General features: G+C 37.3%; 1 protein-coding gene across 1 annotated transcript in view; it reads left to right on the plus strand.

Annotated features, from left to right (window-relative positions):
- The window catches only part of LOC129744756 (zinc transporter 10), a 57,563-nt gene that overhangs the window by 35,190 nt on the left and 2,733 nt on the right, over positions 1 to 19,640 (plus strand). The window contains exon 2 of the mRNA XM_055737452.1: positions 2,709 to 3,125. Within this exon, the coding sequence (XP_055593427.1) occupies positions 2,937 to 3,125 (189 nt within the window). The 5' untranslated portion in view covers positions 2,709 to 2,936. The remainder of the gene's footprint in view (positions 1 to 2,708; positions 3,126 to 19,640) is intronic.

A 19,640-nucleotide genomic window follows, 5' to 3' on the forward strand; every position in this document is an offset into this window, starting at 1 on the left:
TCATATCGATTCTAGTGGTGTAATTCCATAAGCACTGCGATTCTCTACAAAAAAAATCTATTTATTATAAAAAAGCAATTTCTGTGGGTTTGTTTGTTTGTCCTCTATAGACTCAGTCGTCTTAAGAGCTAGAGAGCTGAAATTTGGCATGGATGCTTATTAAGACCAGGAATGATAAAAAATGTTTTCGTCCATACAACACAAATATTGTTTTCGCTTTTTTGACGTTGTTGAAATATGGCTGCATCATATCGATTCTACGTGAATCTTGTAGTAACCAGAGTTTTTCTAGTGCGCCCTGGTAGTAACTACTTTACTTCCACATAATTGCCTCTTGAATTTCACGTAAAATCCAAGTGGATGCTTTAAATTGTTTTCAAGTTTTTTTTTTTCAAATTCTTATAAGAAAAGGTTAGTTCGCTGACTTTGATCGTTCTAGCACGTTCTAGGGAAAAAATTTCGAGAAAGTATTGCTTTTTTTCTCACGAGGACCATTCCGAAAACCGTGACTTCTGTCAATTGCCTTGGGATTATTTGGAAGGTGAGTTGTCACAATATTCGGGATTCATAGCCGAATAAATTTATTGTTGATTTGGACAGTGCAATTGAAATTCCTAACCAAATAAATAATTTATTGTTTGTTGCTTTTGAGACCACGGAACAACCTTTAGCGGAAGGTTGATGTTAGGTTTCCGGACATCCTGACGGAAACGAGTGGCTTCCAGGATTTATGAAACGTCGAATTCTCGACTGATCCGATTGAGGTAACCTACTTACTTCATAAAATTTATTTTTATTTCTTCCAACTTTTTGTTATTTCACAGGGTTACGCGATTGAAAGTGATGGTGTTCTGTTAAGTTGAGCGAAAAAGTTTAGAATAAATTTTATTTGAAAAGAAATTTCTTGTTTTTTTTTAAATAAAAAAAAAGAAAAATAAAAGAAACGTGCGAATCGAGCTAAATAACTTTTCCATATTCAACGAATTTCACGAATCTTTCTTTATCACATCATGTCATACTCACAATAAAATCACTTAAATATTAGTTGATGTTCATTATGCATCGCTTCTTATAGGCGCGAGTTTGCATGTTTATTCCGTAGCATCTACGTGAAAATCAAGTGGGTAAAAATTATGTAGTATTTCACGTAGCCGCTACGTGCAGATTATTTTGCGTGTAGGGAATCTATTTCAGGTATTGAATTTTGGGTCAGGGGTCGGCAAAATGGGTCGTACATATTACCTTTTCAATATTTTTTGATATTGCCGTTATTATACATCGGATTGATATGAAAATTTGCGTTTGGATATTTTTAAAGATGGGCAATCGATTGTTGGTATCAAATTTTGTATTAAAGGCCAGCCAAAGGGGTCGTCCATATTAACTGTTCGCTATTTTTGCGATATTGACGTTATTATACATCGGACTCAGATGAAAATTGGTAAACGTGAGTTTTGAATGATGTGCAATCGATTTCAGGTATCACATTCAGTGTAAGGAGCCGGAAAAAGGGGTCATCCATGTTACCTTTTCAATATTTTTGTGATATTGCCGTTATTATACATCGGATTGAGATGAAAATTTGCACATAGGAATTATTTAGGACGAACAATTGATTCCAATTATCTTATTTTTGGGTCAGGGGTCGGCCAAAGCGGTCGTCCATATTAACTGTTCACTATTTTTTTTGCGATATGGACGTTTTTATGCAATGAATGAAAATTTTAACACGGGAGTTTAGAGAGAAGGGCAATCGATTTCAAAGCTTGTAAAAGGGGCCACCGAAAAGAGGTTTAATATTTTGGCAATAATTCGGTTTTATGCAACGATCGAGTCGAAATTTATACACGGGGGTTCGGACGGTCAAATTAATTTGAACTGAAAACAGACAACGAATTAAGTCATAAATGACTAAAATGATACCATTATTTGGTTTTAATTTTTTCATTATGGCAAAACTAGGCACCATTTTGGTTCGAAAAATTTGCTAAATGGTAGTAAATTGAGACCAAAATGATAAACTAACTACTAACAGCTAACTGATACCATATTTTGATGAATAATTTTAATTGATAATTTTTGCATTGTACCACCTTTATTCGGGCAAAATGATAGCAAATGCATAATAGCAAAATTAGGCATAATTTTGCAATAAAATTCTGCACGGGATAGGACGCCACTTTTTACCGATAAGATCGATAAATTAAGTAACGAAAATGCATAACGGTGGTTTATCTCTTGATAGAATTAGGAATGTTGAACCAAAGTTAATCATACCCAACGCGCAAAAACTGCTCACCTTGGGAAAAATTTGCTTATCAATCAACTGCTCCATCTCCCGGCAATAGGCGTCTAGTGACCGCCGGCTTATCTAGTTTCGCAAATTTTTCCATTCTCAAATCGAGAGGATCTACTCTTTGTACACCAATCAACCACAGGTAGTATAATTCGTCATCATCCCTCATAACGGCAGTCAGGTTATCAAGCTTAGCACAATGAGTTGATAAGCGCTTGATAAGCGATCGTCGTCTCAAAGCACACAACAACAGCAGCAGCAACAGCAATCAGTCACATCCGAACGAACGAGAATCACTTAGCTCGTTGAATGAAAATTTCCTTCCCAGCTTAAGCATGCCTGGCTTAGGTTTAAGGAGAAACGTTTTTTTTTCTCGTCTAACGATGGATTGTATGCTTCGTTCTCCTTGCAGATCGTTCCAGCTCAGTTCCAAATGAGACTCCGCAACGTTCGGTGTTCTCGGTGGCGAAAGAATATCGCTCAAGGTGATCGAGGAAAGTGCCCGGAAAGCATACTTAATCGCGCAGGATCAGTGAAAGTATTCTAAACGCTTGAAGAAACATAAGAAGCTCTAGTCAGTGAAATTTGAAAAAAAACGTGAGTTCTCGTTAAGTGACTCAATTATCAGGCAGCGGGCGAGATGCCGATGAAGGAATGGATCTACCGGTTGCAACCGGTACAGCTCTACATAGTTCTGGCCCTCTCGATCGTGTACTTTTTGGTGCAACTGTTCTTGAGCCACATTTCTCACGCGCTGGTCCTGCTCGTCGATTCGTACCACATGCTGTGCAACATCATTGCCCTTACCGGGTGCATCCTCACAATCAAGGTAAGTCTCGTCCGTCTGGTCTCTCCGATTTGACCTTAATCGGAGATCGGTGCGGCAGAGTGGAATGGAGGAAATTCCTGGAAATCTTATTTCGGTCCCCGGTTCGATTATGATTGCGTTCTGATACCTTCCTTGTCGGGGCATGCATTTCTGTTGTAATTTATTGCACCACAAGGATTTGGAAAGTACACAATTTTGATTAAGTTTTTCAATCGGGAATTTTGATTCTGATCTTTCGAGTGAAAACAATAAAGGGTGGTCAAAAAATAATCAAATTAAATTGCGTGTAAATCGAAAAATCAAAGTATCTTGCTTTTTAAAGCTCAATATGCATAAAAGACGGAAAAAATACTCAGTTAAGATTCCGGTCGACCAAGTCTAAATAAGCGAGCCTTTCGTTTGACGCCTGCCATCAGATTTTGTACAGTCACCTTATCCACTTTCTTCGCCGCAGAACGCCAGTTTGTTTTGAACTGCTTCTCGCTGCTATCAGTTTTTGGGTCTTCTTAAGGTTCTGCCTAACTACATATCGCCCAATATTTTTCGATTGGGCGAAGTTCTGGTGTGTTGGGAGGATTCTTATTTTTGGGCACAACCTGAATGTTGTTGGCGGCATACCACTCCATGGCCTTTTTTCCATAATGACAGGATGCCAATTCCGGCCAAAACAGCACAGACATATTTTTTTCAGAAAAGACAACAAATGATTTTGTAGACACTCGTTCACGTAAATTTCCTGGTTTACGCTTCCGGTTGCAACGAAAATGTCGCTTTTCAAGCCACAGGTAGAGATAGCTTGCCGAACGAGATATTTCTTGGAAAACTTTGATAGTTTAATATGCTTGAAAATATCTGCCACCTTTCCCCTTCCCGTTGCTGCGGAATACTCTTGTCCAGGAGGCTGTCTGATATCTGCATTGGCGTAGGTTTCGTCGTCCATTATGACGCAATCAAACTTTGACAACAATGTCGTATACAGCTTCCGAGATCTTGTTTTTTTCCGTAAGGGTTTGCTTATCGTTGCGATTTAGAGTCACTACCTTCTTATAAATCGATAGTCAGAATCGTTTTCTAGCTTCATACACGGGTGTAGACGATATTCCCAACTTATTTGCGACATTTCGAACGGAGAAGTTGAAGTTTCGCTTGAAAGCGCTAGCCACTCTTCTGTTCATAACTGCGGCTCCCGGCTTTCGATTTCCTTCAGATCCAGGCTTCCTGGTTGTCGACAAAAGTTTCCCGATCACTTTTATTACTTTGGTGACGGTTGATTAGACCACATTCAACGATTTTGCTATTTCTGGGTGCGTTTAGTTCGGATTTTCATGACGCATGTACAACATTTTGATTCGTAGCTCCTCTTGCTTGGACGCCATTTTGAAAACTAAAGATCTTACGTCAAAATCCAAACAGCAGCATCTTTCTAGGGATGTTCAGGTTTCTTATATGAATGATTAGAAAAAATGCGAATTTAAGTTGACCATTTTTTGATGCGTAATACATTCTTTAGAAATACTTATTTGACCTAAATTTTTATTTAATTTTAAATGAATGATTGACATTTCAGTGACGAATTTAAAATCTAATAGAAATAATGTCAAAGGAAAATATTGAAATTATGAAGCGATAGATTAAAATGAAAGATTATAAAAATATTCTAAGAGCGGGTTATGAGAAAACTTTATAGCCGTACAAGTGCGTACAAGACCATTTGTCCAAACACCGTATCATGGTATAGAAAAATTTGATTCAACAGCCCCTTAAAGGTCCAGATTATCTTGAAGAATCTGATAAGAAATATCTAATTGGACATCTACAATAATTTTGTGCCCTATTTTCTTCTGATTACTCCGTAGTGTATACAATTTTTGTCATTCGATATCATTATCATGGTTGTGATTTCTCTTCGCGATTATTATGGGCAAGGCCCGATTGTGTTTCTTGTGTTTATACTCCGAGGGAGTTTACAATATGTATTCCGGTTTCTTGACCGAAGCCTTCATCAAATTCTGTTTTGCTCATAAAAGTTTACAATTCCTTGTTTCGTCCGAAGATATTCTGTATTCTTTATTCTGACATTTAGACCTTCACTCTGTTCAGCCTTAAGTTAACTTAACTTAAGGTTCACTTTTTTTTTGGGGGGGTGAGCAATTGAACCTCTCATCGCCTGATTGAAAATCTGACCAGCTAGCTGATTGAGTTAACCACTTCCTTGCAACCACCCCCTCCCTCTTCCCCTCCTTCCTACCGGTAATTTTACCCAACAAATTGTGAAATTCTTACTGATACATGACCGTTTACTTTCAATCCTTTTGAGTTTGTAAACCTTATTTGTAAAAAAAAAGTAAGACATCTTCCACAAATTACGTAACGCAAAAAGCCACTTTTTTGACCTCCTATCTCCTTATGCAACAAATCGTAACGCCGCTATTAATTTACGTTAAGCAAAGTAATACAGACTCCGTTCGTTTTTGGAAACATCCGGTTTTTAGAAAGAACATCGCCTTAGGGAAAATTTAGCAACTCGCCGTCTTTTGCATTTTCTGAAAGCGATTAATTTCAAATTTATATACTCTAGAATTTAGAACGATATCTACATGAACTCGTAAAGGAACTAGAAGCATTTTCGTGAGAGTAAAAAAATTGTGATATTTGTTAAGTTACAGGAGACTTGATCCTTTTCTAAAGGAGACTTGATCCTTAATTCAGGGTGCCCTGATCCTAGGCAACAATCTAGTAAAATCTAAAAATTAAAGGTCCGTTGACAATTTTTCATCATATAAGTTCTCATTTCACAGTTTGTAAGTATCGAAAACGAGAATTCTAAAAGTTCGTCTACTATCCTATAGTCATTAAATACTTTAAGACGCATTTTCAAGTTTTTAGATAAATACAGTATTTTTAATCCTTTTTAACAGAGAATAAAGGCCGGATAAACATTTATTATTGGACAGATATTAGTAATTTCAGGGTAACTAATGATCACGATACATTCACAAGAAAAATATAGCTTTTGGGACTCTAGGGATCAATTATACCCATAACATACATTTTGGAAAACTTCTTCTTTATAAAAACTGAGAGTTTACTATGGCTTTGAAAACTTTACCCAATATGACGGATTGGCTTAATATTATCACCTACAAACTTCATATTGGTTTCCTCATCCTATACCAACACAGTTGATGTAAAAATATTTTTCGAACAATCACTCATTTTTTTTAAATAAATATTTTAATAATTCAGTTACCAGTCTGGGGTGCAACAAAATGCAAATCAAAGAAACGCTTTGTAAATCTCATTTCCAAATGCTGGAATATGATTGTTTTGCATCACGCTTTTGTCAACATTGAAATTTCGTTCATCCAAACATTATTTTTAATGATTTCGTCTTTTACAATTTTTAGTAGTATTGTTTTACCCCTAAATGTATGCAGCACCCTTATTTTCAGAAAAAAAAAATGTGAATAATGAAATGAAAATAAGTTTTCAGAGAACAAAAAATCACTGCAAATGGTGTTTTCATGCGTAATGCTATTTAAGTCATCGCAAATTTATCAAAAACTATACATTTTCAAACGTTTTCATAAGATTTTTCATCAAAAACAAAGTTTGCAACTTACCCCATTTTCTAAGGAGGATGAAAAAAAGGTCCCATCAACCTTAAAACTTTTGATGCGGTATGATTAACTGTGAACATAAGGTTTTTAGAAGCCATTGAAATTGCAAATTGTTGCATGTTGCCCCAGTTGACGGTATAGCGAAGGAATCAAGTATCCTCAGGGATCAAGTATCCTCATCCTCCCCTATAGTTTCCGCTATAACAGCACCAATATACATAATTAAGAGAAGCATCATAGATATGTTTTTACGTTCTGTAATGTTGATAAAATACAAAAAAAAATTTTTTTTAATTATTAAGTATTCAAAAGTGACAAAAAGATGAAAATTTTACAAAATTAAAAAATAAATACTAACAAAAGACTAAAAATAATTGAAAAGAACTAAAAAATAATGAAAAATGTCCAAAATTTCCAATATGACAAAAAAAAAAAACATTATAAAAAAAACAAGAAAAGTGCTTTATGTATCAAAAACATGATAAAAATAAAAATAAAAATATTGAAAATGGCAAAAATTGACTAAAAATTACGTTAATGATAACACTGGGTGACAGCCAAACAATAGTCTGGGGTTTCTCAGCTGATTTAGACTAATTTTTGTGTCCTGAGTTAGAATATCACATTGATTTTGCTGTATCAGGTCAACTTTTTGAGATACAGCCATATGGCTATATACGCTTCAATATGCTAGTAATAGGGGTTTTGACCTGATTGAACAAAACCATGGTCATTTTCGGACCCAGGGCGTCAATATTAGTCTAATTCAGTTGGAAAACCCTGGACTATTTTCAAAAAATCTGTTTTTTGTTACTCAGTGTAATAACAAAAGTATTTGGTATGGGAGAGTGGGGAATCATGGGCCACTTTTTTTCGTTGTTCCATAACTTCTTTATTATAAAAGATAAAATGAAAAGAAAACATGGTATGGTTTTCTACTTTTTCAAGGTATCATAAGGTATATTTTTAATTTTTTTTAATAAGTTATTATCCCCAAGTTCATACTATTTTATAAGAAGCAATATTTTTTGGATTTAAAAAAATGGTGAGGAATCGTGGGCCACTAAATCCTAATTGACCAAATAACATGCAAAGTTTATGAGTTGACCCGAAACTGTGATTTCATAATTCATTTCGTTATTTTAAAGCAATTTCAGATGGTGAAATTAAAAAAAAAGCTGTGTATGATCGAATAGATTCCAAAACACAAAAATGTAAAAACTAAAAATTTAGCATTGAGGCTCTTAACAAGAATAAACTAATGACAAAAATTTGAAAACTTTACAAATATTGACCAAACTGACAAGAGTAACCAAGATTTAAATAAAATAAAAAGAATGAAAAACATCTAAAAAATTTAAAAACAAGAACTGTAAACAATGCAAAACAGTGAAATTAAATAAAAAGACTTTCAGTGCATGAAAGTACATAAAATAGTTTAATACATAAATATCAGTGAAACAAGCTAAACAAACTACAAACATTCAAAGAAATGCAAAAACAGTGAAAAGCGCAGTGCAGCGAAACGGATACCGGAATGAATAATTGAAAAAAAAAAAAATTTCGTGAAAAAAAATTTAAAAAAATTGAAAAATTGACCAAAATTTCAAAAAATAAATAACAATATAAAATTTGACAAAAATTTAAAAAAAATGACGAAAACGAAAAAAATGCCAGAAATGACGAAAACTGCGAAATAGCTACAAAAAGGCAAAATTTATAATTTACAAAAACCACACAAATGAAAAAAGAAAAAAATGTGAAAAGAAGGAAAAAAATTAAAAAAAAAATACAAAATTAACAAAAATGACTTAAATAAAAAATTGGAAAAAAAATGCGAAATGAACGAAATAAAGACAAATATGACAAAATTGAAGAAATGATACAAACGACAAAAACTACAAAAATGAAACCTAAAAATGAAAAAAGTTCAAAATCATTTCTAAATGATAAAAAATAAAAAAATCAAACAAAATTGGAAAAAAATTAGAAATATAAATTAGGAAAAATGACCAAACCTTAAAAAAAATTAATAGATAAAAGATTCAGCCTTACTGTCATTTTGTTCCTATTTTTTATTCTTAAAATTTCTAATTTTTGTCATTTTGGTCTTTTTCTTATTTTGTTATTGTCTTGTTGTCATTTTTATCATTTTGAGTTTTTTGTTATTTTTTAGTTTTTGGCATTTTGGATTTTGACCTAAGTGATTTTGATAATTCTTCCCAGTTTTGTCATTTTTCGTTTGTAATTTTGTCGTGTTTACCATTTTTGTCTTTTATGTCGTTTTTGTTATTTTATCATTATTGTACTTTTTGGTCAACATGTAGGTACATTGTGGAAGATTATTATTTTAATATACGAAAACAGCGCATTCTTAACGACAGTACAAAAATTAACGTTTGTGTTTTTATTGGTGCTTGAGAATGATTGGTATTTCCTGATTTGTCGCTTATACAGCTTTGAATTATTAGCTTGTGATAATAGATGCTTGCGGTGTTCCATACATAGCTAGATATTTTTATGAGGGTTTCACCTCAATTATCTATTGTGTGCTATATCTTCCTTATGGCATAACAAAAATTATTATTGCATTGCATCCCCAAGCTGACTCTGTTTAATTCATGATATTGCTGGTTAAAACAAAACATAGAAGTTTTTATGGTTTTTTTATTTAAATTAAAAAAAAAAAACAATTTGAAAAATGGTATTTTAAGACAATCATTGTTATAATTTTTGCGAATATTCCAAGCTCAGTTCAATATTGAATCGCATCAAGAGCAATAAAATATTAAATTACCTACCCAATTAAATTATCTTCATTTAATTACTTGAACACTTAACCCCAACCTTTCGACCGGCAGTGTAACCGGGAGAGCTTGGGGTTATGGTGAATTACTGCTTATTTATGGGGAAGCAATTGAAAGCTATTGAAGCTCTTCCTATCGGTTTCGTGACCGACCGCGAGATCCGGCCGGACAATAACTGTCATCTGGCACTTAGAGACGGTACCTACTGCTCAGTTCAGCTTGCGAGGCGGGGCGTCGGAAAATTAAATGATGTTTGAATCTCGTGAATGTAGGACTGGGATTAAGATTGAATGGGTGAATAATGTTAGCATAAATTGTCGATGTATCCTAAGTAATTCAGATGTCTGATGACATGACTGTCATCGGGAGACCGAGCAAATTTTTGCAGTACGAGTGGCACGTGTGTGAATTATAAGTTATTAAAAAAAAGTTTAATTTTGAATTGTTTTTTTTTAATAACTTTAACTGTTTTCGACCTAAAAAGTGATGATCTAGACCAGTGGTTTTTAAACTTTTTTCACTCACCGCCCCCTTTTGCAAAATTTTCAAGCTCAACGCCCCCCTAAGCAAATTTTCAGAAAATCAATTGAAAAAATGAAAATTTGGATAGTTAAAAAGCTATTAGCCTTTGACTTGATGTTGTTGTGAGGCTTAACTAAAAATTCATTTAAATTTATATGAGGCCCTCAGAGCCAAAAGGGTATCATAAGTGTGAAAATGGTCGATTTTGATTTAATAATGTCAATCGATTCTTATATTTCGAACTATGTTTCATGATTTTTCAGATTTTTAGAATTTTATTTGCATACTATTTTATTCGAAAGAAAAGAGCTTTTTTTTTAAATATGTGGAAAATTGGTGAACATGACAAATTAAAAGCGTGTTTTCTCGAAATTTGCTTTTATTCGCTTTTATCACGTACCCGAGCCGGACAAATCCGAGATATTTTATCTAAGAACCTGGCAAAATTCGGGCATTTGATTTCAAAATTGTCGACCAAAAACCCGGATAATATCCAGGTAAATTGTCTCAAAACCCAGGAATTTCTTTACAAAAAATCAAGAAAAAAAACTTTAAAAAAAATTTTTTTTTCGTCATCATTTATCAGCAGTTTTTATTCAGGCATTCAAAAAACTTTTCATGGTTATTTCCTTAAAATTTGCTCAAAAAAATTCTATTTGAAAGCAGACATAAAAATTTTAAAAACACAATTTGATTTTATTTAGTTTGTTTTGGCAAATGAAGTGGATAATCTGGCTACTTTAACGTATTTGGTTCCAAGGGCCTCATATTGCTTCAAACCTCCAGTAAACACTTAATTCTTTGTAAAGTTTCCTGGACACCTATTTAAACTGATTAATAAGTTTGATATCAAATCATATATCTTAAATAATGGTAAACAAAATTTTCTATTTACCATTAATTTGCTTTAGTGTTGAAAACTAAATTGCGTTATTGAATACAAATACTGTAAAGCCGGTAAAATAACGTGAGAACAGTATTACTTCTCGATATCTAAATTTGAGTCCTGATCAAAGCTATGCAGCATTCACGGGTCTTAAAGTTTAAAAAATGTTCTAATAACTAAATCCAGGCAATGTTCGTGATAACCGAAAAGATTAAAAGTTTATCCATGGCAAATACCTAGCACAATTGTTTTTTTTTTGCATCAAATGAAATAGAGATGAACAAATAAGAACTTAAAATAAAAATTCTCTAATCTAAAATAATTCTTACACAATTTCTTTAAAAAAAATCCATCACTAAATCACAGATGTCGCCTTTGAATACAGATTGTTTTCAAATGTATTTCCTGTTTATCATATTTTTGGAGACAATACATTTTAAAGATTATCAAGCATTGCCATCTAAAATTATTCTTGTTTTAATATAACCCATACAAAATCAGTGACAATTTAAAAAAAAATCTTTTAGTTACATTAAAAAATAATTGTTGAGATACTGGAAGCACATATTTGCCCGCAGCTCTGTGAAATCATAAATATTTTAGTCTTCAACCTGATGTCTAGTTTTGTGACGTAATTTCATTTTTTGCATCGAACTCGAATTCCAAATCTATGTTGTTTCGTAATTTGTGTAAATGTGGATTACGACCTCACCGCCCCCCTGAGCCTTTCCAACGCCCCCCAAATTTCAACATTGAGCTCACCGCCCCCCTGGAAGCTCTCATCGCCCCCAAGGGGGCGGTAGGGACCACTTTGAAAACCACTGATCTAGACCTAAGCAAACAATTGTAAATATATAAAACGAATTTCGCTCCTTAAAGCCTCAAGGTATAAATAAATAACAAAAAAAACTGTTTTCGACCTTTTGAAAACTGTCGGAATGTAGTGCGCTGTTTGTGATTTATTCTACCGGGCACGATGGGGATGAATTATACTTACAAAGTAGCCATCACTTCTGGCTGCTGAATCTGTGTCATAGCCTCTGGATTGGATTACCATATTCAAGACGAATTGCAATTGTGCCAGTATAATTATTGAAGCATCTATCTATCACATTTAATCCCACTGAAAAATTAAAGAGTTCGTTACACTTTATGGGGAGTGTTTATAAATAGCTTAGGGTTCAAAGTAAACCAATAAAATCTATTTTCAATAGAAATATAAATAGTTAAAAAGAAGCTTAAATTGAAAAACTTTTAAAAGAGCCTATCTATACTTCTTAAACAACTTAAAATCGCATTTCGATTAAAACTTATTATTTATGCTTTTATTAGCTTAAAAAAACCATGTTTCCCATGACTGCTTGGCTATGCTTATGCTTTAAGTTACGCAGCCAGATTTTGTCAGCATCCCGGTGAAGAGTAAAAATACATTTACTATTCATCTTTTATCTTTACCAGGCCCACTGTGCATATAAAATTAAAACAGTAGATAATTGAGAAAATTCAGCTGAAATATTTGACTTATAGTAATTCTGGTCCACACGATTCCTCAAAATAATTTTTGACAAATTTTCCTTTGCAGCCCAGCAAATGTGGGAAATAATCTTCGTTTGAAATGAAACTGTATGAGGTTGGTTTTTTTTCGTTTCTACATGAACACCTCTCCTTGTTTCAATTTTATTAGTCCGGAACAAATTTCAAATCCTTCTTTTGACACTTGGAGTTGGAACATCGCGAGGGGGGGATAATAATTGGAACAAATTGCACGAAAGCTTGTGTGCAACAAAATTGCATGCTATATCATTGTACAAAACCTTTAAATCAAGTATTTTTTTATCGTTAAATTCAAGAAAATCATTAATATAAAAGGTGATAAAACACCCATCTTCCACAATTTGTTTTTTGCTTTTGTAAGCTTTCGGACATTTGATAAATTCTTCGAAACTTCCATACAAAAAATTCAAACTTTATTTATTCCCCCCCCCCCCTTCTGGTTTTTTAGAAATTTTGAAGAGGGGGGGGGGTGACAGAAGAAGAAATTCATATTTGTACCGGCCTTATTTCGGTGGAGTTTATTTCTCGGCACAACAACAAACTATAACTCATTCAGACATAAAATTGACACCGGTCCTTGTAAGACAAATATTATAACAACACTCGGGTCGGTTTACTGCAAATAATGATCAACACAATCTCCACAACAGTTTCTCTCTTTTTAGCTTTCAATCTTTGAAAAATTCAATCAATTTCTTTTTATATGAGAACATTTTTCGCAGCACGGAAAGCGAGCTGGAGCTGGAGCGTAGAAGTTTAAACTCTGGAGCAGTTGCGGACAGTTAACAGCATTTGTCGAAATAGCATAGATGAAGATTCATAACAAGCAATTTCTTTTTAGACTTGAAGTGCTTGAAGGCATCATTGATCGTCCACACCTCTCAGAGAATCCGGTTGATAATCCGGATCTGGGACATAGAACAGCTACCGGAGGAGTGGAAGGAGGGGGTAATATGCCCCATCTACAAGAAGGGCGACAAATTGGACTGTGAGAACTACCGAGCGATCACTGTCCTCAATGCCGCCTACAAAGTGTTGTCCCGAATCCTACTCCGCCGCCTAACGCCACAAGCAAACAGATTCGTGGGAAATCATCAGGCCGGCTTTATGGAGGGACGGTCTACGACGGACCAGATATTCACATTACGGCAAATCCTCCAAAAATGCCGTGAACACCAAGTCCCTACGCACCATCTATTCATCGACTTCAAAGCCGCATACGACACGATCGACCGTAACGAGCTATGGAAAATCATGGACGAGAACGGCTTTTCCGGGAAGCTGATCAGACTGATCAAGGCGACGATGGATGGAACGCAGTGCTGTGTGCGGATTTCGGGTGAATTGTCGAGCTCATTCGAATCGCGCAGGGGGCTTCGACAAGGTGATGGTCTATCCTGCATGATGTTCAACGTGGCGCTAGAAGGTGTTATTCTACGAGCGGTGGGCGAAATGCAGGGCACGATTTTCAACAGATCCAGTCAACTTATCTGCTTTGCCGATGACATTGATATAGTCGGCAGATCATCTGCGGCGGTGGAGGAGATCTACCGCAAACTGAAACGCGAAGCAGGAAGGATTGGGTTGATGATTAATACGTCCAAGACGAAGTACATGCTGGCCTGCGGATCCGATACCGACCGAACCCGCTTGTCCAGTAATAACAAGGTCACGATCGACGACGACGAGCTAGAGATAGTCGAAGACTTTGTCTATCTCGGCTCACTGGTGACCGCAGACAATGACACCAGCCGTGAGCTCCGGAGGCGAATTATCGGCGGAAGTCGTGCCTACTATGGACTCCACAAGCAACTGCGGTCGAGAAGACTTAGCCTTCGCACGAAGTGTAACCTGTATATGACGCTTATTAGACCGGTTGTTCTCTACGGGCACGAGACATGGATATTGCTCGAGGAGGACCTGCGTACACTCGAAGTATTCGAGCGACGAGTGTTAAGAACCATCTTTGGCGGCGTACAGGAGAACGGAGTGTGGAGGCGAAGGATGAACCACGAGCTCGCGCGACTCTACGGCGAACCCAGTATCCAGAAGGTGGTGAAAACTGGCCGGATACGCTGGGCGGGACATGTTGCGAGAATGCCGGACGACTGTCCTGCAAAACAGGTGTTCGCTACGAATCCGGTAGGAACAAGACGAGCGGGGGCGCAACGAGCAAGGTGGTTAGACCAAGTGGAGCGTGATCTGACGAACGTGGGTGCCCGAGAAATTGGAGAACGGTTGCCATGGACCGAGTGAATTATAGGAATTATGTTCGTCAAGTTATGTCGTGAGACGGAATACTATGTAAATAAAAATAATCCCCTGGAGCCACCATTAGCGAGTGACCTTATAGCTTTCAAGGAAAGATGTTTAGTGAGGAGATAGATAAAAGGTAGTTGACCACTTTCGGGCCTCAGTGAAGGAATTGGACTTGACCTGAAGGCGGAGCTTATGATTCTGACACAATCATTGTACAGTGGTTCTAGCTTTTTTATCACTTCATCTGTGGCTAGACTCACAATTCCGATCCCATGAAGGGCTGAGGGAATAAGCCAGCCATGGAGGAATCGGAAGAGAGAGTCACGATGTGCTAGGCTGTTTTTGATAGTCAGAATACGGAGGATATTGATTTTGTTAACAGCATTTTTACGGATATTGTTCAGATGAAATAGGAAATTAAGGCGGTCATCGATCCATACGCCCAATAGGCGGGTGGAGCGGACCAGTGGGACGGTTTTGCTCGACATCGTGAGGGGTTGCAGTTTTTTTTATTTTCTTCCTATTTGGGCCGAGGTGAAGAAGGGTTGACTTTTTGGGGGAGAATTGGAAGTCCATTTTGGGAGCCCACTCGGCGACCAGGTCCACCGCTTGTTGGAGTCTTCTTTGGGCCATAAAAGGGAAATGGGAAATGGATAACAAGAGGATGTCGTCGGCGTATATTAAAGTTTTGATGTTGTCGGTATTGTTTCGAATAGGGTGTTTATGGCAATTACACACAAAAAAAAAGCATAGTAAAATTACTAAATCCGTGGTTTAAATGAACAACACGCAACCATATTTTTGAGTCAATAATGTTTTCTTCTTGATATTACCATGCGCATAGTAGTTTTACTTTGTGTTTATTTTGGCTGCGCATAGTATTTTCGACTACGTTCATAGTAAAATTGTCAATGAAATCATGGGTTTGTTTTTCAATGTGCATAGTAAAATTGATATGTTTCATGATAAAACTATGATATGTTATGATATAAATGAGTACATGTTGCTTGATTTGACAACCAAATTACTATGCACCATGGTATAACTATATTGAAGTACGATAGAATTAACACTCTTCGTGATTTCTTCGAGATCTAGATATAATTTATTTTTAAATTAATTACATTTTATTTTTTTTTAATTACAACTATCTCAAATTTTCATTCTATATTCATAACACAATTAACAATGGTCTGCTTAGAACTGTCGTTATGCTCTGAAAAAAAAAAATAAAAACAAAAAAATTAGTTAATGAGCAGATCAAATTTGGTAAATGTTCTACTTACGCTGGAATCGATTTGGATTTATTGGCAGTCATCTTGAGGCCAACGATCCGGAAAGGGGGCAAGGTTAATCTTCTGGAAACTGCGATTCTCTGGTCAATTTTCCTTGGCTGGTTAGAACGGAGGTCCCCACGGCCGGGGAATTCGGGATGCATCGAACGGAACAGCTAAAAATTAATCAAGAAAGATCGGAAAAAACGGATCTGAGTAATGTGCAATCGACAAAAACAAACACAATATTACTCACCTGAGCTGAGAGACTGCGTTTCCCGACCCGACGAAACTGCTGATTTTGTTTGACACATCCAGTGCGCCGGTCACCTGGCTGGTTGGAACAGCAATTACCACATTTAAGTACCTGCGAAACATTTTTGTCCGCATTCCGAAAATCGTGACCGGCTGAAACAAACACTCAAACGAAGCACATAGGTTAAATTACTATGAATTATAATGAGCATAGTAATTTCGACAACACAAATGACGATGTTTCAACATTACCATGGGCATAGTTATTTCAAGAACACTAATTGTGTAATATCAAAATATCATGCGCATGGTATTTTAAACACAAGGAAATTACTATGAGCTGTCAAAGATCGCATGGTAAAAATACAATGTTGTAGTAGTATTGCCCAGATTTTTGGTACAAAATACTAAATCATGGTCGAAAATACTAAATGATGGACATACTAAAATTATCATGAGTCTGTATTTGAAAAACCCATGCAATTTTTTTCCGTGTAGGAACAAGACTGGTGCTATGACCGAGCCTTGGGAAACGCCGCCCGGAACAGGTCGGATGTGAGAGCGCACACCGTTAATAAGGACATGGATGTATCTTTGGGACAGGAAATTTTTAATGTATAGGTAGTACGTTCGGCCGCCAATGTTCCATTTGACTATTTTGTTGAGAATGGCTTTGCGATCGACTCGATCGAAGGCCTTCGATAGGTCGAGTGAAAGGACCTCGACGTGGTGTTTTTGGTTTAAGGTGGTGGTCAGAATGGATTCGAGATCATCAAAGTAGTCGTCTACGGATCTGCCCGCGCGGAAGGCAAACTGCCGTGAGTCTAGGAGCTTTCGTTTATCCAGGATAGTATTAAGGCGTCGATTAACTATCCTCTCCATAATTTTGCCGGAGCAATCGAGGAGGGTAATGGGTCGGTAGCTGTCTACTGAGTGAGGGTTTTGTTGGGGTTTGAGTATCGGGATTACTAGGCCTATCTTCCAACTTTCGGGGAGTTCTCCATTGAACCAGATTTGGTTTAGTAATTTTAAAAATGTTTTTTTGGCAAGAAAGGAGAGGTTTTTGAGCAGGGGGTAGCCTAAATCATCAGGGCCTGCGGAAAGACCTTTGAATTTGTAGAGTGCAAACTCCAGTTCTTCATAGGTGAGTGGGCTGTTGTAATCCAGGTTATTGTGATTTGAGGTTGGGGGGAAGTCGGCAGGTTGGGAATGGGGAGAGGAAGAGACGGAAGAGAAATGATTGCAGAAGGAATTGGCTAGGTTGTTTAGTAGAAGGTGATATGGATCTTTTTGAGTGTTGCCATGTAGGGTTTTAATTTTGGACCAAAGGACGCTAGCAGAGGTACTGGGGTGGATTTCACTTGTGAACTGTTGCCAGCAGGCTGCTTTGGCAGTCCTTACTTCTCGTTTGGCTAGGAAGTTGGTGGATTTGTATTCATCGAAGGCTATTGATTTACTAGGGTGATCAGGGGGAAGGCGGAGTTTTTTAAGATGTAGTTTAATGGCATCTCTAACCTCTGGACCCCACCATGGGACGGCATTTTTGCCAGGATTACCACTGGTTCGGGAGATGTGCTTCTCGGCGGATTCGATCAATATTTTGGAAAAGCATTGTATGCAGTTTGGTAGGCGTATGGAAAGTTGAATGTCTATTTCCAGTTGATATTCAAGCCAGTTGGCTTCTTTTTATTTCCATTTCGGCCGTGTTGCAACTTGTGGGGAGGGGTGTTGGATTTTGATGATTATTGGGAAATGATCACTACCGTGAATATCGTCAAGGACGAATCAGTGGAACTTAGATCCAAGCTCCCAAGAGACGAGGGTAAGGTCCAGGGTGATCATTGCTCCAGTGATTGGCTTAAGACGAGTTGGTTGGGAATTATTTAAAAAGGTAAGGTTGTGAATGGCAGCCAAATTTTCCAGATAAACCTTTTTTAGATGTGTGAGAATTTCCCCATGTGGTTCTAGAGTGGGCATTGGGGTCCGTCATAATGATGAGGGGTTGGGGTAATTGAGGGAGCAGATTGTTAAGTTCCTCGGCAAATTCAGAGAAGGGTGGATTTGGGGGTGGATAAACAAGGACACGACAGTCATGTCGAACGGGAAATTCAGTCTGGCACATACAACGTGCAGGTTAGATGTGACACCAATCATATTGTAGGGGATGTTATTTTTGATGGCTAGCCCCGCTCCCTGACGGGATATAGGATCCGATGTTATATATATAGGGTGTATCCTTCGATTAGGTTTTGGGGGATGTTTTTATTGTGGAGTATGTCCTGAATTGCCAGGACAACTGGGGAAAACTTATTCAAAAATAATTGAATTTCGGGCAGTCGGCACGTTAGACCGCGTTTATCCACTGGATGGAAAAATTTAGGGATTTTTTGGGGGTGGGGGAACCTTTAGTTTTCTTACCATTAGAAGGTACATTGTGATTGGTTGTGGGGGGGGGGGTTGTTTAATGAGTCAAGAGAAGAGTCAGCTATTGGGAATTCAAAAGGGGGAATGTCGTATCCAGATGATAAGAATTGGGGAGATTGTATTTGTTTTAACTTACCGGTTCGGGTTTTGTGGATGAGGGGGTTTACCTTGGGCTATGGGCTTTTTCTTCTTGGTCAGAGTTATCGTTGCAGTAGGGAGGCTTTCGTGGGAACTATCCTGGCGATTACGCTTCGGGGTAGAGGTGAAGTTTGGAGGACGGGGTGCCATCGTCTGACGGGCAGTGTCGGGTTCCGAGTCATCAGATTCCTGGGTGGTGGTAGAGTTGTTGACAAGAGTGGATTCCTCGCCGGATTGTTTGTAGTTGGCGAGCTCCTTCATCAGCTGAGAGACAAGACCTTCGAGTTCTTGGATTTTCTTGTCTTTTTCAGCTTTGGTTGTGATGGCCTGGGACCGTCGAAGTTTTTCTTCCTCATTAGCCAAATGGTTCCGGAAAATTCTGGTTGCTTCGGATTGGGAAATGCCACTTTGAGCCGGACGATGGTTTGTTCCTGTTTGTGGATGGGGCATTGTCGACTGATGGCTGAGTGATCGCCACCGCAATTAATACAGTGGGCTGGACTTGAGCAGTCTTCGTAAGGGCTGGGCGCACCGCATTCAAGGCATATTGGGGAGGAGCTGCAGCGTTTTTTGGTGTGGCCGTACTTGCTACAAAGATAGCACATCAATGGGCGGCGGTAGTACGGTCGTGTTTGAGTTGGTTGGGATGGTACGCTCGCCGGATTTTTTGAGGAACCGATAAACCTTGACGACGCCTTGGTCGGCGAGGAAGGCTTGAAGGTCTTCATCCTTCATTCCTTCGACATGGTCGCAAGAAACAACGCATTGGACGAGGT

This window comes from Uranotaenia lowii, chromosome 2, assembly GCF_029784155.1.
Source record: "Uranotaenia lowii strain MFRU-FL chromosome 2, ASM2978415v1, whole genome shotgun sequence".
NCBI lineage: Eukaryota > Metazoa > Arthropoda > Insecta > Diptera > Culicidae > Uranotaenia > Uranotaenia lowii.